Source organism: Ahaetulla prasina, chromosome 2 (assembly GCF_028640845.1).
Source record: "Ahaetulla prasina isolate Xishuangbanna chromosome 2, ASM2864084v1, whole genome shotgun sequence".
In the NCBI taxonomy this organism is placed as follows: Eukaryota; Metazoa; Chordata; class Lepidosauria; order Squamata; family Colubridae; genus Ahaetulla; species Ahaetulla prasina.
Window position 1 is genome coordinate 118979700 of NC_080540.1, and position 26517 is coordinate 119006216.

The 26517-nt window shown below is 40.5% G+C and overlaps 2 protein-coding genes across 2 annotated transcripts; one reads left to right on the forward strand and one right to left on the reverse strand.

Moving 5' to 3' along the window:
• Nucleotides 1-958: 958 nt before the first annotated feature.
• Nucleotides 959-5246, reverse strand: LOC131191876 (protein PET100 homolog, mitochondrial). The gene is made up of 4 exons (XM_058170462.1): nucleotides 5133-5246; nucleotides 3295-3375; nucleotides 1355-1387; nucleotides 959-1265 (listed from the first exon to the last, which is right to left on the reverse strand). The coding sequence occupies exons 1-4, from the start codon at nucleotides 5163-5165 to the stop codon at nucleotides 1188-1190; spliced, it is 225 nt and encodes a 74-aa protein (XP_058026445.1). The 5' UTR covers nucleotides 5166-5246; the 3' UTR covers nucleotides 959-1187.
• A 3-nt stretch (nucleotides 5247-5249) lies between these two features.
• Nucleotides 5250-26473, forward strand: XAB2 (XPA binding protein 2). The gene is made up of 19 exons (XM_058170457.1): nucleotides 5250-5378; nucleotides 8961-9109; nucleotides 9463-9586; nucleotides 9812-10009; nucleotides 11645-11779; nucleotides 11930-12094; nucleotides 13871-14015; nucleotides 14492-14643; nucleotides 15204-15323; nucleotides 15603-15734; nucleotides 16557-16688; nucleotides 17405-17518; nucleotides 18145-18307; nucleotides 18945-19135; nucleotides 21713-21835; nucleotides 22543-22714; nucleotides 22823-22949; nucleotides 25598-25707; nucleotides 25846-26473. The coding sequence occupies exons 1-19, from the start codon at nucleotides 5334-5336 to the stop codon at nucleotides 25905-25907; spliced, it is 2559 nt and encodes an 852-aa protein (XP_058026440.1). The 5' UTR covers nucleotides 5250-5333; the 3' UTR covers nucleotides 25908-26473.
• The last annotated feature ends 44 nt before the right edge of the window (nucleotides 26474-26517 follow it).

Below are 26517 nucleotides of genomic sequence, written 5' to 3' on the forward strand. Positions count from 1 at the left end.
CAAGTGGCCAGTTTTAAATTTCTGGGTTTTATCATAAAAGAGGACCTGACGTGGGGCACTCACATTGCAGCACTGGTCAAAAGGGCCCAGCAGAGATTATATTACCTGAGACTGCTCAGAAAACAACAACTGCATGAAAAACCACTGGTGACCTTCTACCGCCGCACCATAGAGAGTATTTTAACTTACTGCACTTGTGTATGGTTTCCTAACTGCACAGTGGCAGATAGGACAGCACTCCAGAGGGTTAACGTCATTGCCCAGAGGATCATTGGTTGCCCTCTCCCCTCTTTGGAAGAACTTCATAGCTCCCGCTGCCTTAAGAAACATTCTTAAAGATCCATCTCATCCTGGGCACCCTTTTTGAACTATTACCATCTGGCAGATGGTACAGGATAACAAAAACAAGGACAAATAGACTGAAAAATAGCTTCTATCCCAGGGCAGTTAACTATATTGAATTTTACTGTATAGTGCAATATTAATGCAATATCAGGTTTTCAATTCTATTGTATAGAATATGAAGGATGTGTGTTTGTGTTTTAGTTATATAGTTATAATGTACACTGAAGATGCCATTTAATTTTGTTGTACGAGGTGCAATGACAATAAAGTAAACTAAATAATCTAATCTAAACTTTAGGTTCTCCAGCTATTGTTTTCTTTCTTTTCAGTTTTTCAAATGAAGACTAACTTTGTTCAGCAGTTATTGAAAAAAGACGATACACTACTAATCCCATACACCACTGTTCCCCAATCCAGTTCCTCTTTAGAGTTATTTTGCTCCTATTAGTTGACTAATTCTTAAAGTGGTGCTGCACTTCTGATTCAAAGATACTTAAGAAAACATCACAATCTGAATTGTCTAGGAAACACAAATAAAGTACTATACACACTTCTGCTGTGTAGTATAATCTTACTGTATGCTGATTTAGTCAGGGTGATTCACATGAGACAGTTGCCAAGTCAGTGATTAATTTTAATGATTGTACATTGCAAGAGACTGATCACAACTGAAGAAACAAAATCAAAATTTTCTCATTCTTATCCCCAAAATGTCTTAGATACCTACAGAAGAATACAATTCAGAATTACATATATACAAAACACAGAATTTATTGTGGAATACAAACCCCTTCATTCCATTGCCCAAAATCTTTTGGAATTAAAGGGAGAATACCATTCCATTATTTTTTAGCCGCCTCCATCTGTTTCTTCTCATTCATCTCCCTCAGTCTTTTTCTAAAGGCTTCTAGATCTTTTCTCTGGAGAAGACAGAAATGCAATTTTCACCATAGATTTTTCTCCCTTCCAAAGTGTACAATAATGACATTTATTGCAGCAATAGATTTACCTGCTCTTCAGTTAAAGGTTGAAAGATCTTGCTCTGTAGAAAATGTAGCAAGAAAATAATTAGTGTCAGAAGTGATATAAGAAGCAATGACAGAAATGTAAAATGCCAGCAAGAAAAAATGGAAAGGAGATCAGCAAGTAAAATGCTGGGCTTAAAAGAAATAGTTGAATGGAAACTGGAATCAAAGGGCATCATTTAGGAGGGAAGATGCACTAGTATGTTCCACTGAATGTCCTATTTGTCACTATTGCGAATTTCTTTTATTTTAGCATGATAGACCATTGAGTTCAGCTAGTGCTTGAGCAAGTCCTTGTTCAGTTTAAATCAAAATAGAAAAAATGCAGAAAAGCAGAATAATGGAGTTGGAAGGGACCTTGGAGGTCTTCTAGTCCAACTCCCTGCTCAAGCAGGAAACCTTATACTTCTCAGACAAATGGTGGTTCAATCTCTTCTTAAAAACCTTCAGCGTTGGAGCATCCACAACTTCTGGAGGAAAGTTGTTCCACTGATTAATTGTTCTAATAGTTAGGAAATTTCTCCCAGGTTCTACCTTGGTTTTCTCCTTGATTAGTTTCCCTCCATTGCTTCTTGTCCTACCTTCAAATGCTTTGGAGAATAGCTTGACTCCCTCTTCTTTGTGGCAGGCCTTTAGATACTGGAACACTGCTATCATGTCACCCCTGGTCCTTCTTTTTATTAAACTAGGCATGTCCAATTCTTGCAACCTGCAATTCCTGTTCTTCATGTTTTAGCTTTCAGTCCCCTCATCATCTTTGTTGTTCTTCTCTGCACTCTTTCAGGACTCTCAACATCTTTTTTTATATTGTGGCAACCAAAACTGGATGCAATATTCCAAGTATGGTCTTAGCAAGGCATTGTAAAGTGGTATTAACACTTCACATGATCTTGATTCTATCCCTCTATTAATGCAGTCTAGGACTGTGTTGGCTTTTTTGGCAGCTGCAGCATACTGCTGACTCATATTTAAGATCCCTCTCGCAGTTATTACTGTTGAGCCAAATACCTCATATTCTATACTTGATCATTTGGTTTTTCTTGCCTAAATATAAAGCCTTACTTTTCTCTACACTGAATTTCATTTTGTTAGATAGGGCCCAGTGTTCAAATCTATCAAGATCTTCTGTATGTTGACCCCATCTTCTGGAGTATTGGTCATTCCTGTGAGCTTGGTGTTATCTGAAAATTTGATGAGTTCCCCTTCTATTCCCCCATCTAAGTCATTGATGAAGATATTGAAGAGTACTGGGCCTAAGACAGCCTTGGGGCACCTCACTGCATACTTCCCTCCATGTAGGTGCAGTTCCATTAAGGACTACACATTGAGTGTGGTTTGTCTGTTTGAGTTACAAATCTATCTGGTGGTGATGCGATCTAACCTATATTTTTCTATTTTATCAAGTAGTAGGTTATGGTCAACTTTATCAAATGCCTTACTGAAATCCAAGTAAATTATATCCACAGCATTTTGCTGGTCTGCTAATTTTGTCACTTTGTCAAAGAATGCAGTAAGATTTCTCTGGCATGATTTGTTTTTGACAAATCCATGCTGGCTTTTGGTTATGACTTTGTTTGCCTATAAGTCATCAGTCTCCAACCTTTCCAGCTCTGCAGACCAGCAGCGGCGGTAGGGGGAAGAGGGAGGGATGGTTTCGCGTCCACACTGCTTGCACAAATGCAACTTTGAGAGCTTGCCTGCCACTTGCGTGGCCCTGTTTCCATTGGGCTCAGTATCAAGCTGCAGACTGGGTGTTGGGACCCCCTGCTCTAGGTGTTCGCAGATTTCTTCCTTATCTTTTCCAGAATCTTTCTGGGTATTGATACTAGACTGATTCCCCTTTGTTTTGAAGATGAACATCAGGAAAACTTTGGAAATAAATGTATTAGCCCAAATTTTTCTCATCTAATTACAGAAGACTTACTCCGATTCCATATTTTTCAAAAAATTCTGTCTGATTTGCTGTCCAGAATATAGCAACCGGGAAAGTCAGATACAGCACCATCTGAAAGAGAAAGAAAAAAAACTAAATGCCATTGGTTGAATCATAGAAATGAAATTATTTTACAGGACTTATATTGGCTATTTTTTTCTTACCTCCTTAGTGAAACGGCAGACATTACAAAATGGTAAAAAGAAAAAGGGTCTGTACTTGACTTACAGCAGTTCATTTAGTGATGGTTCAAAGTTACAAAGACACTGGAAAAAGTGTCCTTTTTTCACACTTACGACCATTGCAGCATGTCACATGATCAAAATTCAGATGCTTCGCAACTGATTCAGATTTATGAGAGATGAAGTGTTGCAAGATCACACAATCTCCTTTTGCAAACTTTTGAAAAGTGAAGTCAATGCGGAAGCCAGATTCACTTAACAACCACATCACTAATTTAACAACTGCGGTGATTCACTTAACGGCTGTGGCAAGAAAGGTGGTGAAATGGAGCAAAATTCACTTGACAACTGTTTTGTTCAGCAAGAAAAAAATTGGACTCAACTGAGTCCTCATAAATCGATGACTGTACCCCTTTCCTCAATAGCTTCAAGTTTCTGATCTCCGGGTAACAGAGAGTGCCTCAAAGTTTAAGCCCCAAGGTGTACTTGCGGGAAGGGGAGCGAGAGGAGGCGACGTTGTTTCCCCCGCAAAGCCTGTTAACAGGCTAGAGTTCACGCACTGAAACACGTATTTTCCTGTGAAAAAGAATTCCTGAATTCTTATATGTGGGTATATGCATTTATTTTATTTTTTTATCTATGTATGTATGTATGTATGTATGCAGGGGTGAAATGCTCCCGGTTCGGACTGGATTGCCCGATCTGGTACCGATGGCGGCGGGTGGTACGGAGAACCGGTAGCAAAAATCCCTGCCACTCCTTCCCCCCACATGCCCAGCTGAGCCGCGCAATCATCAGAGGGTTTTTTCACTTTTATAAGCATTTTTTTTCTTCGGCCGAAAAAATGCTTTTAAAAGTAAAAAAAAAAAAAAAGCCTCTGATGATCACGTGGCTCAGCTGGGATCGTCAGAACCTTTTCAAAGCATTTTTTCTACAACCTCTTCGGCCAAAGAGGCTGTAAAAAAATGCTTTTAAAGGGTTTTGGTGATCAGGCAACTCATCTGGGATCGTCAGAACCCTTTAAAAGCATTTTTTCTACAACCTCTTCTGCCAAAGAGGCTGTTAAAAAAATGCTTTTAAAAGGCTCCTCTGGCAATCCCAACTGAGTTGCCTGATCATCAGAGGCTTTTAAAAGCATTTTTTTACTTCAGCTGAAGAGGTTGTAGAAAAAATGCTTTTAAAAGTAAAAAAAAAGTTGGCCGCGCCCACTTAGTCACATTACTCCCCCCACCAAGCCACGCCCACAGAACCGGTAGTAACGATTTTTACATTTCACCACCCTACGTACGTACCGTATGTATGTATGTATGTGGGTATATGCATAATTTATTTATTTAGTCATATTTATGTAGTGTATATTGGAAGTGGTGACAGTGACACTTTGACAGCTGTATGCAACGAAATTTCATTTTAATGTATGCCCACCAGTGAACATTCAAAGTGACAGTAAAAGTTATTCTAAGTCTAAGTCTCCATTATGTCGCAAATTCTCCGTCCTTGACCCTTCCCCCAAAGCGGAACGTAGAAAGCCGCCCCGGGATCTAACTGGCCGCCAAAACAAGGAAGGCCTTGCCGAGGGGCTTCCACTCGATCGCCCCCTCGATCGACCAACACCCCCCACCTTCCCGCCGCCATCGCGTTACAGACCCGTAAAATCTCAAGCTGGTTCCTGGATATCATGATGCCCGTCAATGGAAAAGAAACCCGCCCCCTCCCTCCGATGGCCAATGAGAGGCCAGCCCAACGCAAGACTGAGACGAGGGACTGAATCGACGTTGAATTTCGAACGCAAGGGAAAAAGACGTCATCTTTGCGCGCCGTATTTGGCCTCGACAGGAAAAGGCTGCGATGCCGGAGTCGGAGACGGTGTCAGGAAAGCGGGAGCTTTTCTTCGTGAGTACGGCTGGGGGAATGGTTGGGTCCCTGGATCGGGAGGATGGGCTTCCATCGATGTTTACCTGGAGAGGCTTTTTCTCCGTAGAACCGCTTGGAAGCGGAGGCTCGCTTGGAGATTTTTTTTTTCTCCGATGGAGTAATAGAATAGAATAATGTACTTTATTGACCAAGCGTGATTGGAGGAATTTGTCTCCGGTGCAAAAGCTGCAGAGCAACTGTACTCATAATAATCATATTGATACCAATAAGGGTGTAGTGAAGAAGATGGGAAGGATGATGATGATGAAGAAGAAGAAGAAGAAGAGGCGTGCATAAGAGCACCAGTGTGCCTACCGTCCCTGTCCTAATGTATTCATTTTATGTATTCAATTCATGCTTATACTTATATATATTATCTAATACGTACTCGATAGATAAATAAATAAATGACGACGACGACGACGATGATGATAAATAAATGGATAAAATAGACTTAGACATAAATATTTTTAAGTGTAAGTAGACTGGTCTAAGTATATACTTAGACAAACACACCCGATCGTGAACAGAAAAAAAAATGTAGTTACAGTGGATCACTTTTGCAACATTGTCAATATATCATGGGGATTTTTGCTGGTGCGGAAAACCGAATGCCTTTCAATTATCAATTGTGAATCGCAATCCATAAAGATCAGACAGGAATGCCTGGCTGTCTGAAACTATTGTCTGCATTTTATCTTTAAGAGAAGATTTGAAAATTATGTAGGCACCCTAAATTATGTAGGCACCCTATAACCAACTTCCTTCTAACAGTATATGATTAAAGGATGAAAATCACATAATGCTATATTGCTTTTGAAAGCACATTTTAACATAAGTATAGCTCCAATTTCTCTGCGCCTTTTGTGAGGTGGGCAGGAAAGACCATGATATCATAGACCAGTGGTCATCAACTGGTGGTCCATGGACCACTAGTGATCCATTAGAAAATTTTGGTGGGCCACAGAAAAATTGTTTGCATTTTTAATATTGCACTAAATTAGGGCTCCTCAAACTATGACCCCTGGGATGGATACATGCAGTGAACATTTGTGTTGCTGTACAGTCTTCCCCTTTGGGGTCTTTTTGTGTGGGTCAGAGGGAGGCAGAAATTGTGACTTGGGGTCTGCTTCAGCCTCCTGGTGTGGGGCTTTGGGCGAAGGCTGGAGGGAAGTGCCGCTGGTGGTGAAGAGCTGGAGTGCCTCGTTCCAGTGGGACTGCATCATGGCCTGGGACTGGTTGGCCATCTCAGCCTGCTGAGCCTCCAGGTGCTTGTATCTGGCCTTGCACTCCCGCAGGTCTTCCCTCTGCTTGGAAAGCCTAAGCTCCTAGTCCTCAATGAGGTGCTTCTGCTGAGCCTCCTTCTTGGTCGGATCAAATTTGAACTGAGCTGTTTTGCCAACTCTTTCTTGTGGTGGCTGCTTAGCTCCAACAACTGCTTCCTGTTGGGGCCCTAAAGAGCCCAGGCGGGGAAGTGAGGAGTTTTGGCCACGCTCACCCAGTCACATGACCACCTAGCCATGCCTACCCAGCCGGTCATTAGGCAGATCATATTAGTGGTCCACGGGATTTAAAATTATGAATTTAGTGGTCCCTGAGATAGAATAGAATTTATTGGCCAAGTGTGATTGGACACACAAGGAATTTGTCTTGGTGCATATGCTCTCAGTGTACATAAAAGAAAAGATACGTTCATCAAGGTACAACATTTACAACACAATTGATGGTCAATATATCAATATAACTTGCCTTCCATTGAGGACCTGTATACTGCACGAATCAAGAAGAGGGCCGTGAAAATATTTGCAGATCCCTCGCATCCTGGACATAAACTGTTTCAACTCCTACCCTCAAAACGACGCTATAGAGCACTGCACACCAGAACAACTAGACACAAGAACAGATTTTTCCCGAAGGCCATCACTCTGCTAAACAAATAATTCCCTCAACACTGTCAGACTATTTACTGAATCTGCACTACTATTAATCGTTTCATAGTTCCCATCACCAATCTCTTTCCACTTATGACTGTATGACTATAACTTGTTGCTGGCAATCCTTATGATTTATATTGATATATTGATCATCAATTGTGTTGTAAATGTTGTACCTTGATGAACGTATCTTTTCTTTTATGTACACTGAGAGCATATGCACCAAGACAAATTCCTTGTGTGTCCAATCACACTTGGCCAATAAAATTCTATTCTATTCTAAAAAAAATTCTATTCTATTCTAAATCATAAGGATTGCCAGCAACAAGTTATAGTCATACAGTCATAAGTGGAAAGAGATTGGTGATGGGAACTATGAAATGATTAATAGTAGTGCAGATTCAGTAAATAGTCTGACAGTGTTGAGGGAATTATTTGTTTAGCAGAGTGATGGCCTTCGGGAAAAATCTGTTCTTGTGTCTAGTTGTTCTGGTGTGCAGTGCTCTATAGCATCGTTTTGAGGGTAGGAGTTGAAACAGTTTATGTCCAGGATGTGAGCCGGTCATTAGGCAGATCATATTAGTGGTCCACGGGATTTAAAATTATGAATTTAGTGGTCCCTGAGATCCGAAAGATTGGGGACCCCTGTCATAGACCATAATATTGCAATTAAAATAATAGCATTTCAAGTCTTACAATTTTTATATTAACATTTAGTAACATACTCTTATAAAATTATTATTTTTATTAACCTATTTCCATATAACTAGTGGTGTGGATAGGAACAATAGGTGCATTACAGAGATGTGCCAGTAGCTATTTAATGACACTGAGATTACAGAGGAATTATTGGGTTCTGCAACCCAACAAGACAGACACAGACTTCAGAGGATAATTAGAACTGCAGAAAAACCAATTGCTACCAACTTGCCTTCCATTGAGGACCTGTGTACTGCACAAGTCAAAAAGAGGGCTATGAAAATATTTACAGATCCCTCACATCCTGGACATAAATTGTTTCAACTCCTACCCTCAAAACGACACTACAGAGCACTACACACCAAGAAAACTAGACACAAGAACAGTTTTTTCACAAATGCCATCACTCTGCTAAATAAATAATATCCTCAACGCTGTCAAACTATTCACTAAGGCTGCATTACTATTACTATTAGTCATCTCATCGTTCCTATCATCCATCTCCTCCCACTTATGATTGCATGACTGTAACTTTGTTACTTGTATCCTTATGATTTATATTGATATTGATTGTTTCCTGATTGCTTATTTGTACCCTATGACTATCATTAAGTATTGTACCTTATGATGCTTGACAAATGTATCTTGTCTTTTTATGTACACTGAGAGCATATGAATTAAAGACAAATTTCTTGTTTGTCCGATCACACTTGGCCAATAAAGAATTCTATTCTGTTCTGTTCTATTCTATTCGGATAAGTGATTATATTTTCTTGGTCCCCTACATATGTGTTATTAATTCATAATGCTATCACTTATCCTATGGAAATAACCTGAAAATAATATTGTTGAGATATTGAAGTTGTAGGGCTGTTCAGTGAAATAAAACGGTGCTTTTTGTCCCAACCCATGCTACCTCCCTGCACAGGAGGAGGAAGACCTACAGTATGAAGAAGAGATCTTACGCAACCCATTCTCTGTCAAGTGCTGGATCCGCTATATTGACTTCAAGCAAAATGCTCCCAAACATATCTTGAACCTGATCTATGAGAGAGCCCTTAAGGAATTGCCGGGAAGGTATAGTTATCTTTCATTCATTATGATTGTTTTGAAAATTACATTTTTGCAAATACTAAAATTATTTTTTTAACACCCAGTTTTTCATAGAAGCCACTGATTTTTCAAAGTCAGTAACTTGAATGCCCCTTCTGCCCACCTGCCCACCCACCCCTTTTTTTTTTGGTCTAAGTTTGTCTTTGCTGAAAGAGATCAGTAATAGTTTGTTTAGCTAGGACTAAGTTTAGCTTGCTGCTCTAAAACTTCCCAACAAAGTGTGAAGATTGCAGTTCAAAATTTGCTGCCAGTCAGAGTCAGAAGAGATCAAAATTCTTTATTACGGTGTTGATGGTCTCTTTTGTTGTGTCTTGCAGCTACAAGCTCTGGTACAACTATCTTAAGCAGAGGCGGAAACAAGTGAAGAGCAAATGTGTAACAGATTCCTGCTATGAAGAAGTGAACAACTGCCATGAGCGTGCCCTGGTCTTCATGCATAAGGTACAGTGTTAGCCTGCAAACTTAAAGGGTTTGGTAGAGCCCAAGAGGAGCAGGAAGACATAGATGGGAAAAACATGTGGCTTAAGGGTGGTCATGTATATATAACTGACTCCAAAGACAAACCACTTATGCCACCATCTTTGAATCAGATTGCTGGACAACATGGACTTTTGTCTGATTCAACAAAGGGATTATTTTATTTCTGGTATCTTATATTTCCTACAGATGCCTCGGATATGGCTAGATTACTGCCAGTTTCTCATGGACCAATGTCGCATCACCCGTACCCGCAGGACATTTGACCGGGCCCTCAGAGCTCTGCCCATCACACAGCACCATCGTATCTGGCCACTTTATCTGAAGTTTGTGCGGCTCTATCCATTACCTGAGACAGCTGTACGGGTCTACCGTAGGTACCTAAAGGTGAGGGTGTCTTTCCATTCCCACTATAGGTACTCCTTGTCAAGATTGTCCAATTATGAGACATCCTTTTGTTATGGGAACAGTCCATGTCTTTCTCAAGCATCTGCAGTGGTGACCTTGATGGTTGCCAGACTCTCACGGTCCATGCACACATTCTCAGCAATCTATTTACCCTTTCCCTTCCCTCCCCCTTCCCCAGTTCATTGGCAAGTTGAAAAGAGTTGAGGTTTGAAAGAAGCAAAGCGGTTCAATCTTGACACTTCTTGGCTTAAAACCCATTCACTTAGCGACCACTTGAAATTACAACAGCACTGAAAAAAGTCGCAATTGGTCCTCTCACAATGTTGCAACATCCCCACAGTCACGTGATCAAAATTCAGGCACTTGGCAACCAGCATGTATTTATGAGCATTGCAGCATCTCAGGATCATGTGACTGCCATTTGCCTCATTCCCCACTGGCTTCTGACAAAGTCAAGGAGGGGGGCGGAGCCAGATTCACTTAATAACCGAAGGTTTCACTTCATTACTGCAATGATTTGCTTTATGACCATGGCAAAAAGTCATAAAATTGGGCACAACTCATTTAACAACCGCCTAGTTTAGCAATAGAAATTCTGGTCCCAATTCTAGTAGTAAATCCTGAGCTACCTGTAATATATTTATTAGAATGTTTCTCTCTGAAGCGGTTGCGTACTCTAAAAAATGATGGTCAGTCAGGGAATACCAAGGTTCTTATGGAAATCCAGCACGGTCATTTTTTTTTATTATTTTTTTTGGTGTCTACACATGGACACCAAAATAATATTCTATCGTTCCTCCTTGTATACAACTAGTAAAATATAGAATCTTTGTCCTTTTTCTTTGGAATCTTGCAAATGTACATAAAAGAAGTGATTACATAGTATGTGACTCAGAAACAACTTCTAGATATATAGACTATCATAATTTCACAATCATCATAACCATTGCTAAGAATTTCAAGAGATAAAGTCCACACATCTGTAAGTTGCCAGAGTTGGGGAATAATGGAATATACCTGATCCCATTTGCAAGTTAAAGATAAAACTGGGTTAAAGACCTCAAAAGATTAGTTAAAGTTTCTGAGCTAAGGCATCTAAGGCAATACTATAGTTTTGGCCTGGTTGTTAGCAGTCTCATTTTCCTAAGGCTATTCTTTCTTAATTGGCGTAGGATTTGTGGACAGATAGAACCTCTCGCATCATTCCCAGAAAAAAAGGAGATATAGTTGGCACATGGACCTGAAAATCAAGGGCCCGGGTTTTTTTACTTTTGAAATAGTGCGATAATTTTAAATGTATTAATGATCAGAAGTAGTTTAGGTTCAGGGTTCCTGAGTTTTGCTCTCCTTTGTGTTTTTAAACTGTTACTTAATATTGACCAAGTACAGCTTAATTGTTCCTCGATGTTCTCTCCCAAGCAAAATCGTCATAAACTGAACAGCCTAATATATTCATCTAACGTAGGCTGATGAATGCAGATTGGTTCTTGTACTGGACTAGCCTTTAGAATAGCATATCCATCAGCACTCTTAAGTAATCCTAAATTCTCTTAATGGCTATGTGCTCTGAGCCCTTGATATGAGGTTTATAGTATGGTTTCTTTTACATTGTAGCTGAGCCCTGAGAATGCCGAGGAATATATTGAGTATCTGCGCTCCATTGACCGTCTGGATGAAGCTGCTGTCCGTCTTGGAGCAGTGGTGAATGATGAGCGTTTTGTTTCCAAGGAGGGAAAATCCAATTATCAGGTAGGTTTCTGTAGTAGACAATCATTTCTACCATCCAGAGTTACTTATTAAATCCCCTTGCTCTAAGCCTGCAAGCTTTTCCTATGCCTCTTAGAAGCTTTTCTGCGTTCTCTATTGCCTCTGTTTTGGCATTTTGGGCTTCTTTTGCAGTTATGGCACGAGCTCTGTGATCTCATCTCTCAAAATCCAGACAAGGTGAAGTCACTCAATGTGGGGGCCATCATCCGAGGTGGCCTGACTCGTTTCACAGACCAGTTGGGCAAGCTGTGGTGTTCTTTGGCAGATTACTACATCCGCAGTGGCCATTTTGAGAAGGTAGGCCCTGAATCCAGCAGGCTGCATGATATGATGATACAGGCTAAAATCCCATCCCAGGAAGAAATTTCCCAAAGCATAGATTGGGTGGAGTGCAGCCACCAAATTGCTTTGTACCCCTGATTTAACCCTTGAGAAAATCTTAGGCTAGGTTAGAAATAGATCCGGCATTCTGCAGGCCAATTTGTACGGCCCTGGAAACTTCTGTTAAGTCTTTTTTTTTTTAACTCTTATCAAAGATTTGAAAAAAATCAATTGTGCATCACTATCAGCCTGTCAGTTGTGCATCACTCAGCCTTCTATCCTTCTGAAGTTGGTAAATGAGGACCCAGATTGTTGGAGGAAATATGCTGACCATTTAGAGAGTGCTGTAAAACATTATTAAGTGGTATATAAGTCTAAGTGCTATTGCTATTTTGCAGCCCTCGGAATTTAGCTGGGAAACAAATACTGTTTCCTGCTTTTTAGTTAGGAAACATAAAATTGTTACCTACCCCTTCAGAGGAGGGCAGTAACAGTGTTACAAAGAGTTAAGGTTAGGGAGTTCAGAGCAAGGCATATAAGAACCACTTTGTCTAAAGGTTCGGGCATCAGGCTAGAAACCAGGAGACTGTGAATGTGAGTCCCGCCTTAGGAATGAAAGCCAGCTAGGTGACTTTGGGCCGGTCATTCTTTTTCAGCTCACCTCACCTCACTGGATTGTTGTGGAGAAAATAGAAGGAGGAAGGAGTATTGTTTGTGTTCACTGCTTTGGGATAGTATAAAAATAATAAAGATAAGATATAAATAAGTATTCGTTGTTCATGTGTACATGTGACTTCTGTTCCATTTTTAGAATCTTGTCAGCCTTTGCTAGTTTTAGGAGGTTGAAAACAGAAGAGGCAAATTGTGGGCCCTGTACAACTTCTGGGTTTCATTTCAAAATAACTTTTCTTTGCCCACACAAAGAGAGAGAGAGAAAAGGGCTGTATCCTTAGAATAAAAAATCTGGACAACCAAACACATGCTATCAGATCACTAGCCTGCTTCAGGTCCAAAGGGTAGATTCAGCCAATATTATTCAGTTTGTCCTTCTCATGGGACTTCAGGATCATGAGCTTCTCAGAGGCAGTGGCAGGAAAATACTCTTGGGGGCTCTTTGAATTCTGTGTTAGCTTCTGTAGTACACTTTTCATAGATTAAAAAAAAAGTATTAGTGCTCTCTGTATAACTGCAGGATAGCCGTTAGGGAATGCCAGATAGATTTTAAGAAACCTTTGTTTGCTAACACTTGGGTAAAGAAAACAGCTAGAGGAAGCTGGATATTTCTTATCTTTGGCTATGTTGGATGAGCTTGAAACTTCATTTTTTTCAGATATGAACCAAAAATACTCTTAGTTATTGGACTTCGGATTTGATGGGAAAATCAGATTATGGGCACAATTTTCTGTTGCCTGACATTTGCTTTTCAAATAGGTTTAAGCCTAGCTGTCAGCCATCATTTTGAGCTGATGTAGGAGGTGTAATTTCTTAGCAGTAACTGCAAAAGTTCCAGAGGAAGATTTCCTCTCTGTTAGATCATGTTCATTCCAGTTCTCTGCCTTTTGACTGACCGGGCTGTTTCACATAAATGAGAACCTGGTTTTTCTAAAGATGGATTGCATCCTGAGAGATGGATTGTGCTTTTATAAAACCAATCCCTTTTGAAGAGAGGTGCAAACCGCCAGGTGGCTGAAGAAGAGAGGCCAAACAAGCTGTGTTCTGGAGCAGCTTCGGTGACTATTGTCTCTGTCATAGGCTCGTGATGTGTATGAAGAAGCTATTCAGACAGTGATGACGGTACGGGATTTCACTCAAGTGTTTGACAGCTACGCCCAGTTTGAGGAGAGCATGATTGCTGCTAAGATGGAGACCAATTCTGAAATGGGACGTGAGGAGGATGGTAAGAGCAGCTTAGCCAGAAGAAAGCAAATGTTACTCCTTCTCTTTAAGCTGGATCTAGGGGAGCAAGTAGCACAGCTTTTGAGTCTTCTAAAGCTTTCCGACTTTCACCAATCAGGACTTTCCAGATTGTTTGGTCTTACAAACCTCCTTCATTTCACCATCCTTCATTATTGGCTATGCTGGCTAGAGCTGATGGAAGTTGGAGTTCTCCAACTTGTAGATGGCCACATTCTGCCCATCTCTATCCTGGATCTTTACATGATGCTGGATGTTTCCCTGTGTTTTATTACAGATAATACCTTAACATTAATAGAAAACGGCTTCCCTCTTTTTATCCATCCTTTACATTAGTTATACACAACTCTTATTTTTCTTTTTCTTCCCATGCCTTTGGAGAACTGTGTAGCTGAATGGAAAAGAACTGTGGCCCTATAGTATAGTTTCATTTCTGCTGTTTTTCTGTTTGGAAAATAGATGATATAGATCTGGAACTGCGTCTGGCACGCTTTGAGCAGCTGATCACGCGGCGGCCTCTGCTCCTCAACAGCGTCCTCCTGCGCCAGAATCCCCACAATGTCCATGAGTGGCACAAGAGAGTGAAGCTGTATGAAGGCAAACCATGGGAGGTAGGAGAACGTTCATCTCTGAATGGCTAGAGCAGTCATGTTCTCAAGCCAGTAGCCTACAACACCATTCCCATTTATTAAATACTGGATTTTATATTAGATAACATAACATAACATAACATAACATAACATAACATAACATAACATAACATAACATAACATAACATAACATAACATAACAACATAACATAACATAACATAACATAACATAACATAACATAACATAACATAACATAACATAACATAACTGGAACTGGAGCTTATAGAAATACTTTTCAAGCAGTTAACTTGAACCAGTCAGCCGCCCAGTTTGAGAGCCCTTGGAGGTTAGTTCTGTCTGTGAAAATAGGAGATATCGGGGCTTCTTTTCATGTACTTGCATCTCAAAGTAGCTTTAAAAAAATCCTGTCTCTTTAATGAGGCTGAGTTAACACAAAGAGCCTTTTCTTCTCACTTGCTCAGTTTTATGTTTCACAGTATCTCATCCAAGCATGAAGCAAGCAAGAAAGGAACATTCCAATCATGACTCTCCTTTCTGACTTACTTTTCACTCCTTCCAGATCATCAACACTTACACGGAAGCAGTGCAGACTGTTGACCCATTTAAAGCCACTGGGAAGACACATACGTTGTGGGTTTCTTTTGCCAAGTTCTACGAGACCAATGGACAGATAGAAGATGTGAGTGATGCACTGGGCAGAGGCAAGCACTGCCCTAGCCTGTTTCTTGCTAGCTACTGTCTGAAGAGTTAAATTACAGGGTTTTCACAACGTATAAAAACATTCCAAATGAGTACTTGAAAGTTGTAGGGTTTCTGAGATGGGCCCCAGTCCTTGGTGATGCACAAAGCAATTTGGGGAGGGAGGGTATTTTTAAGCTGCATTACAGACTAGAGCCCAAAGAGAAGACATGGTGAGGTGCTTTTCCTCTGATTTTTTTTTCTCCCTGTCTTATACAAGGCCAGAACGATTTTTGAAAAAGCCACTAAGGTGAACTTCAAGCAGGTGGATGAACTGGCCAGCGTCTGGTGCGAGTATGGTGAGATGGAGCTGCGGCATGAGAACTACGATCAAGCCCTGCGTATCCTGAGGGTGAGAAGAAGCAAAACAAACAAGAAGAATGCATTGTGGAGTCTTATCATCAGACTTGCTTGATTGTAATTGTTTTCCAAATGATTAGGTTTGAACAGCTGGTCTATAGTCTTTATATCTTCCTGGATATTGTGGACCAAGAATCTGATAGTTGGGAAGCTGACAAAGATTCTTTTTACTATGCAATAAGAGGGGCATGGGTTTAGTTAAGCAAGGCTGAAGAAAGTCAGGATTCCTTTTGCATACAACAAAGCTACATGGTGTCAGATATGTGTATATACTGTAAGGTAAAGATAAAGTTCCCCTCGCACATATGTGCTAGTCATTCCTGACTCTAGGGGGCGATGCTTATCTCCATTTCAAAGCCAAAGAGCCAGCGCTTTCCAAGGACGTCTCCGTGGTCATGTGGCTGGCATGACTCAATGCCAAAGGCACACAGAACACTCTTACCTGCCCACCAAAGTTGATCCCTATTTTTCTACTTGCATTTTTTATGTTCTTTTGAACGGCTAGGCTGGCAGAAGCTGGGACAAGTAACGGGAGCTCACCCCATTACGTGGCACTAGGGATTCAAACCACTGAACTGCTGACCTTTTGATTGACAAGCTCAGCGTCTTAGCCACTGAGCCACCGTGCCCCGTGTGTGTGTATGTGTGTGTATATATATATATATACACATACACACACACACATATACACATACATACATACATACATACACACTGTATATTGTGTATATACTGTATGTGAACCCAATTCTTAACCTGCTTTCTCCAAGGGTTCTACTTCCTCTGTTCTTATAATCATTTTTTCTCCTTCCAGAAAGCTACAGCTATCCCAGCTAAGAAAGCCGAATATTTTGATTCCACAGAGCCTGTGCAGAACCGTGTATATAAGTCCCTCAAGGTTTGGTCCATGCTGGCTGACTTGGAAGAAAGTCTCGGCACTTTCAAAGTAAGTGGTCTTGGCTCACTTCCATTCTTACCTATCCTGGCTGGCATTTCTCTTGGCAATTTTTACAATGGGCCATCTTGCCAGGCAGATATTTGTTAGCCTAAGCTTGGCATCTAGAAGAAACTTCCCCTTTTTCTCTCTTTAGACCTTATGAGATTGGACAAAGTCCTGTAACCAAGCACAAATAAAATGTTTTTAAAATAATATTCCTCCCTACCTTAGAATCAAATCAAGATACTTCTTCCCCTTCTTAATCTGCAAGTGGGTAGGAAGTCATCCAAAATAAAAGATAGTCCCTTTTTTGTTCTTCCTCTTTAAGGAATCTGAGCATCCTTTCCCTCTTATTTCATGAGTTTGGCATGGAAATAATCTATTGAAGAATCAGGGCCAGAATGGAATTATTGGCAGAAACCATCTGTTCCTTCCTCTAAGTAGCTAACGAAGAATGGTAATAATAGTCGCCTATAAGTGCATTGTTGTATTTCTATTCATTTAATTTCGATCGTGTTACTGATAGGGAGTGTGACCGCACCTGATTTGACCAGCGTGGGGGGTAGGAGCCAGCAGGTTACATACAAAAGGTAAATTTGGTCTCAAATTTAAGTGTTTCATCTCAATTTGGACATAGCTGGGAAGTGAGTAATAAGACTTTGTGGCTGTGATTGGGGTTCTGGTCCAGCCTAGTACTGAAGCTTTTTTTGCTTTGCCATTCCTAGTCTACTAAGGCTGTATACGATCGCATTTTGGATCTTCGCATTGCCACCCCACAAATCATCATTAACTATGGTCTTTTCCTGGAGGAGCACAAATATTTTGAAGAGAGCTTCAAGGTGAGTTGGTTTCATCAATGCTTCCTTCTACCATCTGGGTCTGTATCAGTGTAGAAGTCATTGAACCTGGAGCACTGCATGTTACAGATGGTAGTACAGAAGAGCACTCCAAATTAGCTGCAGTACACTAAGATCTTGTTATGTACAGTATGTTGCAAAGGATAATTACTGTATATAATCTCTCTTTCTCAAAAGTCTGAACAAACTAGCCAATATATTCTATGTTGAGATGGTCTGTGTTTCAGAGCAAACTATCGGTTAGGTGTTGGGACAGCTACAGGAGCAGAGTAAATATTTTGCACTATAATTGCCATGCATCTTTGCTGTTCTTAGCTATTGTTTATAATTATCAGGAAAAGTTTGTTTGCTTTCTTCTGGGATGACTATCAGTTAAACAGAAACATAACTAAAGTAGAATTAGCAGTCCAGTACAGTAGAAGGTCCTAGGCTCTCCGATTAAAGTGGTTGATTAGCAATTTGCAGGAAGAAAATTATTCCTTAAAATGCGAATCAGAATAGTCAAGGTATGACAGTCCCATATGGTATTTAAGTGAGTGGGGAATTGGGCAGAGCCTTCTGCAAAGCAGTCTGAATGTTTGGTTTGTATTTTCTGTTCATTTTGGCAGGCATATGAGAGAGGCATCTCCTTGTTTAAGTGGCCAAATGTTTATGATATCTGGAACACCTATCTAACCAAATTCATTGACCGCTATGGTGGCAAGAAGTTGGAGCGTGCTCGAGATCTTTTTGAGCAGGCCCTGGATGGCTGTCCCCAGAAATTTGCAAAAAGTATGTATGAAGTGTCTCTAGCAAGAAAAAACTCTTCCTATTCAGTCAGTTCTGAGTATAAGAAAGATTGGATGGGACATGTCTTCTGGACAATAGTTGATTGTAGCAAACCTCCTAGCCTATCCAATAATCCCTATTGATGGATTTGCTTTATTGACCTGAGAAGGAATTTGAGGACTCAAAAATGCCTTTTTCATTGGAAATTGGGTAAAGAGAACTTCTCTTCCCAAAGGTGCTTTTTCAAAAGGCAACTGGACTTTGTTTTTCCTTGAAGACATTTCGGTTCTCATCCAAGAAGCTTCTTCAGTTCAGTTCTTCAGAACTGAAGAAGCTTCTTGGGTGAGATGCGAAACGTCTTCAAGCAAAAACAAAAAAAAAGTCCAGTTGCCTTTTGAAAAAGCAACATTGGGACAAGCATGACCCAGATGACTGAGAATCTCCGTAGACATAGAACTTCTCTTTGTTTCTTCAACATTTAGTGGAGGAGAGCAAGATGAATCAGAGTGGGCAAATTCTCAGCAAGGACTTATTTGAGTGCTTTTGGATAACAAGTGTGCTAGTAAGTCTGGATATGAAAAATGTTGACCTGAAATTAAAGGGAGATGAAATCTGGCTCTAATTTTCTTTCCTTTTGCAGCCATCTATCTCTTATATGCCAGGCTAGAGGAGGAATATGGGCTGGCCCGCCATGCCATGGCAGTATATGAGCGAGCTACTCAGGCTGTGCTGCCTGCAGAGCAGCATGATATGTACAACATCTACATCAAGAGAGCAGCTGAAATTTATGGCGTCACCCACACACGTAGCATCTATGAGAAGGCGATTGAGGTTAGTTTATTCTCTCTAAATTGCATCTATTGGTTTCCCCCTCCTAACCAATATGATTCATCTTCCTAATACGGCTTAATCTGTTCTTGCTGGCCAACCACAATTAAAAATGTAGGCCACTTATTAGAGCATATGCATCTTCGGCTGCTTCCTCCTATGTAAATCTGCAGGTATCCTGAGGTCAGTTATCAAATCAAACCAATAGGAAAGCATTGATTTTTGTTGAGTTGATCAGAAAGAGCAGGAAGAAGTGCCTGCTCCCTTGGAGAAGACTACTTTTACTCTTGACTGGGTCTTGTCAAGCAGGAAACAGTCCCTTTGATATTTCCAGCTTCTGGAGCTGACTGACAAGAAAAGAAAAATTAAAAAAGGAAAAGAAAGAAACCAGCCATCAGGATAAAAGATAGAAGTCAAACAATGGTGAAAGCCTCTATCCCACTTCATGGTCAGTTGCTCAAGGACTGCAATGTGAATTTGCAGAACAGCTGAGATGCCTCTTAAGACTACAACCAGCCAGTGTTAATCCCTAGTGTCTGCAACAGCCTCCATACAGCACCAGCAGCTTCGTTGCATTTTGTGACAACAGAAGAGTGACAGTGAAGCCAGAGAACAGCATAGCATCCAACCCTCTTCCTATCAGTCCAAAAGAGGAATTTCACAAGCAATTCCAGAAGAGGGAAAGTGGGGTGTTGGTGATAGGTTGATAGATTCTGCCCGTAGTTTTTCGTTCCGTTCACACCTGCCACTTTGGGTATAAAAGAAGAGAGATACCCGGTGCTCAGGTAGTTTTAATTCTCCCACTAAAGCAAGAAAGGGACCTGAAGGAGAACACTATAGCTCAGGGGACCAGGAACCAAGCGAGATGCTGGATTGGCTAGTTCCAGCCAAGAAAGTGGGCAACATGTAATATCTATAGTCATTTAACAATTAAGGGAGAAGAGTTTCCTGGCAAAACATAGAGGAATCTTTTATCTCTCTCGGGTCTTGCTCTGGCATCTGCTTCATCACAAATTTCTTCTCCCATCTGGCCTGCAACATCTTTATCTCTTTTCTCCCACCTCATACTGCAGAAGGAAAGTAAAGAAAGCCACGAGCATAATGAGTCAAAAAAGCATAGGAAAAAATAATAGGTTCAAGAAGCATCAGGGCCCAGGCAGCAGCCTCCTTAAAAGTCAGGTGCATCATTTCACTTATTTTGTGACTTTGCTCATCCTACAGATTCTGCAGGGAGAATGTCACAGGCCCCATTAGACATGCAGTTTTTTGTGGAATAGGAGAAGGAGGAACTTTAGAGGGGATGCACAGCTAGCTAGCTTAGATTTCACATTAAAAGTATGCACAGTATTACTAGACAAAAGTGATAAAGATCTTTAAACTGGAATAGGTAACCATGAATAGATCATAGGCAAGCCCTTAGTGAGGGGAAGATATTCAGTGAATCTCTTGAACTACAATTGATTTAGAGTAAGTATTCTTAGTTCAGACTTATTATTTAGATGCCAGCTAAAATATTAGCTTAGAAGGCAATGTTCTTGGTAGCTGTGTCAGCCAAGAAAGTGGCGGAGCTGTAGACATTGTTGCAAGGTTTGTGCCTTTTCCCACATCGGCATGGTAACTTTATTCCTAAGTGATTGTGTTGCCCAATTGTATCCCAAATACATCCAACACTAGCAAACTAGTCAGCAAGTTACATATTTGCAGGATACTTGGGATTCACTGAAACCAAACACTCAACCGTCTCTTTACATATACAAACCAGGAGCACAAGTTAAGCGGGTCTACGGCTCCTCCATTAAGATGCTGACTAAGATTGTATTGCATTGGCACATATAACTTGCCTCAAGAATATTTCCAGAAGCTTTCTCAGATGAGACTTTTGATTGATTGGAGAAAATATTGTAACATTTGTAGGCCCACCTTAGGGAATACTACTCCTGCCACCATAACTTTGGGGACTATGAATATCTTTTGGACTTGCTGTTCAGATGTTCTTCTGGCCAGTGGACAACAGACTCACCAGCATGAAGAGCGAAGAGTTTGTAGTTGGGAAAGAATGTTAACCTGATAGTTGAGGATTATGTTTTTGCTGATTGAATGGAGTTTGGTTTCAAAGACTTTATAGATCATAGAATGCAAGATCCCCTATGAATGAAGTCAGTTCCTTTGACTGCAGAGAGGTTCTTCCATAAAGAGCAGAAAAAGTTTGCTGGGTTTGCTTTTTTCACCTAAAGAAAAGTTAATCCTTTTCTGCAGAGTCAGTTGTCCAATGCCCAGAATAATTATTCCCACTAAATCCAGCTACCTCTCATCCTTTTCTAGTTGCATCTGCATTTATCTCTTCGGCTGTGGCATCCATGTATCCACAGACTTTTTCACATCATTCAAATTGGTTTTGTTTTCCTGGAACAGAACTTTTAGATCAGTTCAGATATTCCAATTGCTAAAATATTCTGAAAGCCCTCTGGGTAATCGTAATCCTTATATGCTATACTTAGCTTTAGATTATTACTTCATACCACCCTAGAAACTGAAATATTGAAGGGCAGGGTACATCTAAATATCCATATTTTTTTTCAGGTGCTATCAGATGAACACGCTCGGGACATGTGTCTGCGCTTTGCTGATATGGAATGCAAATTGGGTGAAATAGACCGAGCTCGGGCAATCTATTCCTATTGTTCACAGATTTGTGATCCCCGAGTAAGTGGCTTTTTCTGTGTGTACTAGAGAACTAGCGTACTGTCTGCTTGTGACAATATTTAGTTGGGAGGAAGAAGGAAGAAGCTCCTCATTTTGCCAAAGGACCAGAGATGATCACTTCCTGCTCAGTTCAAAATTAAGTGGTACCTCGGTACTCATCATTAGTTGGTCCCAAGAGACATGAGTACCAAACGAATTTTCCCATAAGGAATAATGTAGTGAGTCACAATGCAGTGACAACAACAAGTTCTAGCTTGTGCGTTGAGTACCAAACAAACAATGAGTACCAGGACAAAATTTTCACCTCAAAATGCATTGAGTACCAAAATTGATGAGTTTCATAGTAGCTGAGCACCAGGGTACCACTGTATATGTATTATAACATGACAATCTTATATGCAATTTTGGAAAAATTAAGGATGGATGCTTCCATCTGCAACCATTGATGGATAAATAAAGGTGTGTGTTCGTTTCTTTTGCTTACGCAATGGATATGCCTCTGTTGTTTATGACTGCCCTTCCTGATGCAGAAGATAGAGAGCGCAATAATAGTTGACCTCTGTCCTTTTAACCTCATTAAATCTTTCCTTTTTTTATATCAGAAAGCTCAGAGGTAACAGGCTTTGAATCAATTTTCTGTTGAATTTTGCCACCATCTCTTTCTCAACGATCCTCAAAACACACGTCTTTTTGGTTTCCCTTCCCAGACTACTGCCAACTTCTGGCAGACATGGAAAGAATTTGAGATTCGGCATGGGAATGAAGACACTATCCGAGAAATGCTACGCATTAAGCGAAGTGTGCAGGCTACTTACAATACTCAGGTTAACTTCATGGCTTCTCAGATGCTAAAGGTTTACAGCAATGCCACAGGCACAGGTACTTCTTGTCTTCTCTTAGACGGAGATGAGCTGTATCCCCTGTTCTCTTCTAACCCCTCCCTGTCCCTTCTGCTCATCCCTCCTCTTTAACATTGTCTTGTTTCAGTCTCTGACTTAGCACCAGGACAGAGCAGCATGGATGACATGAAGCTCTTAGAGCAGCGAGCAGAACACCTGGCAGCCGAAGCAGAAAGAGATCAGCCTCGAACTAAGGAGAAGATCTTGTTTGTCAGGTGAGGGTACTAAAAGCAGACAACTTGTTTATATTTTCCCCCAATGAAGACTATTTGGATTCATAACATCATCAAAAAAACCATGATGGGAAAAATGTGACCGATTCTTTGATTTGTATTCAGGAACTCAAGACAATGTATATTATTTCAATCCATCAAGAATGAGGAAGAAACAGTTGAATAGATAGCGCTCTGGCTGCTAACGTGTCTAGAATGAGAACAGGACTGTGGTGTTGCCTTCAGAATCTAGCACAAATTTCTACCAAATGGCTATTTCAGCTTTCAAGCTAACAAATGCATTTTTCTAGGGAAAGATAACACTGAAGTATTGCCAAGGACAGCCTGCTTTGCATCTAGTGTTTTGGTACTTTTTGTACAGTGTGGTCTGAATGGTTTATGACACATTGGGAACCCAGCAGAGAGTACTATTTGGCTTTCTGATTTCATTGACTACTTATATGATTGTGTGTCATCAAGATGATGTCAACGTTAAATGGCCACACACATAAGATTTTCTCCATGATGCTGTCCCTAATCGGGTGCTTCAGGTCTTCCACTAGTACACCCAATGCCAGTGTTATCCAGTTTGCTGCTGGTCTCTTCCACCTTTCCCATTACATTATTTTCCAGTATTACATTATTTCCCAGTATTTTTCCAGAGAGGTCCATCTTCAAATAATGTAACAGTATGTGAGAAAGATTTTGGGTGATGGCGTAAAGAGATGCTGCCTCAGGAATGATCAGATAAGAGACATCATAGCCTGCAGCTCGATGATGATGAGCTGGGCAAGTCTCAGAATGGACCCTCTCTATTTTTCGGGCTGTAAAAGAGAAGGCAGGAGAATTGGACTTAAGTGAGGCATCACATGGCCACAACTTGTGATTTCACTTCTGCATCTCCATCAACTGCTTGTTGCAAACCGGCTGGGAAGGACGCAAATGGTAATCATGTTGCTGTGAGATGCTGTGACAATTGCGAATGTGTGCTGATTGCAAAGCATCTGAGTGGCAATCACGTGGATGTGGAACAGATGATTGTAAATATAAAAGGTCACAGTCATAACTTCTAATAGTCACTAAACAAAGCAGTTGGCAAGCAAGGACTACCGGTACTGATTTCTTTGGGGGTATTCTTTGGTTTTCCCAATTATCCAGCTTGCATCAGGTGTAATGTCTATTATTCATTCTTTTCTAAAGTTAGCTCTAAATCCGGCATTACTTTTCCCCAACTCTAATTCATTGTTATATGATCCTAAGCATTATTTTGCTAGTATGTATAATGAAGGGTATTCTGTGATAATTTACACATTCTATCAAATCCCCTTTTTTGGGAATTGGAATGTAAATCATCCTCTTCCAATCTCTTGGTCCTCATGTTATTCTCCATATTTGCTCGATTGGAACCTTTACTGATTCTTCTTCTGTTGCGTGTTGTATTTTGGTAGGTGCTCCATCAGTTTCTGTAGTCTTCCAATTTGACAATAATTCACTTCTAGTCATAGAGGTTCTTGTAAGTAGGGAATATCTTTTAGGATGTATGGATGCTGACCACCTCTTCTGTGCAATGTTTCAATATAGTACTCTTGCCATCTTCTTTTGATCTCCTTTAATTCAGTTACTATCTGTCCATGGAGTTCCTTTAGTATACCAATTTGAGATTGGGATCTTATTCTGAGTTTAGAGATATTTTGAACATTCCCTTGGTTTTCCATCTTCAATGTGTTTCCATCCTCAATGTCCTTATAAATGTTGTTATAATATTTCTTCTTTTCTAACAGCTGGCTGAAGCTTTTGTTAAGCTCCTGAGATTTTTTTATCTTTCTTTGCTTGTTTTCTTCATGATAATGTCCAGTTTGGTTTCTTCTCTTTCTTGGTCTCTGGTAAACTCTTTCCACATTCATACTTAGAAACTTCTTTGGAAGATAAAAGGTGCCAAACTCAAGGCCTGTGGGCTGCATCTGACCCACAATGTGGTTGGATCCGGCTCCCAGGGCTGTCCTGGTCTACCCAGTGCAAAGAGGAAAGATCAGGCCAACGTAGCTTCAACCCGATCTACCCGTGCGAAGAGGAAACATGCCAGCAGTTTGGGGAGTGGCGTCAAGCTGGCCATGCCCACCTAGTTGGCCATTCCCACCTGGTCCCCCAGGTCAACGACAGCGGCCCTCAATGAAATTGAGTTTGACACCCCTGGCCTAGACTGAGAGAATAACTTTCCAAAAGGCAAGTTGTAATCGCCATAGCTAAACAGAGATGTGAAGCTGGTTCTTCCAGGCAGTGAAGATAACTTTAATGTTTAGATTAAAATTCCCATCCTCCCAGAATTTAATGTGGTTTATTGGGATTTGTGTAAAATTTTGGTCAAAGGGCATCAGATTGCCTGTCCTGATACAGGACCCCACAAATTATACCGCTGGTTCATCATCCCCACTCAACCAACGGATGAATTCACTCTTGCCATATTAGAAAATTTATACGACAGTATGGCTAGATCTGCTTTAGATGTATAAACGTCGAACTTTTCAATAAGCTTTTGAAAACATAAAGCCAGGGCAAAAGGATAGGCAGCTCCTTTTATTAGGGAAAGGTAAGTACAGGACAGTTCCGAATCATGCTGTCAAGTTCACTCTTCTTCCCTTTCTTCTTTTCAGGAGTGATGCTTCCCGCAGTGAATTGGCTGAACTTTCCAAGCGGGCCAATCCTGATGAGATAGACATCGATTTGGATGACAGTGATGAGAGTGAAGACAATGAGCCTGATGGTAAGAGGGAGGATGGTAATTTAGCAGCATTCTTCTGGTGCTATGGCTGTTGACTTTGGTGAATAGGATTTTATTTTTTTTTGAAAAGCCAATATATGCCTGGCCTTCATACTAACCATTCTAATTCTTCTTTTACAGAGGTGCAGCTAGAACAGAAGACCGTCCCCTCTGCTGTGTTTGGTGGCCTTAAAGATGACTGAGCTATTTGTTATTAATGAACTGCTTTAAGCTGGAGTAGAGACACCACTTTCCTGGTTAACCAGTGTGCCGTGTAAAGCCTTTCCTTTGTGATCTTCTAAGCTGCTGTTCTTCTTGGCAACTCAACATAATAGAGAAAGAAGTGATTTATAAAATACTGTTGATAGTTGTATTGTATTTAACTCAACAGGAAGGGAAACTTTTCTCCTAAATAATTTACATTTAAAATGGATGATTTGCGGAAAGGATGGTAATGAATGCAGACACTTATTTCTTCATGGGGAATTTTCTTAATCTCAGGCTTATCTTTCTAGAAATATGGTAATATCTATTCTTAACGAACTTCATTATCACTAAAAGCTTTATTATTGCCTGGGCTGAAATCTTAAATTACAAACAAGGCAATTATGGAAACAAGGGGAGTGGGGAGCTTAATGTATATCATGCTCCAAGGTGAAATAATTGTTTACTGTGTAAAATTAGCCTTCATTCATAGAAATGAACTTTTAAAATGAATATTCCTGTATTTTTATAAACATTAAGAACTGCAGATTTAAACCTATTTTTTTTGCAATACAAAACCAAGGCTACAGATTTTCTTAAATGATAGCT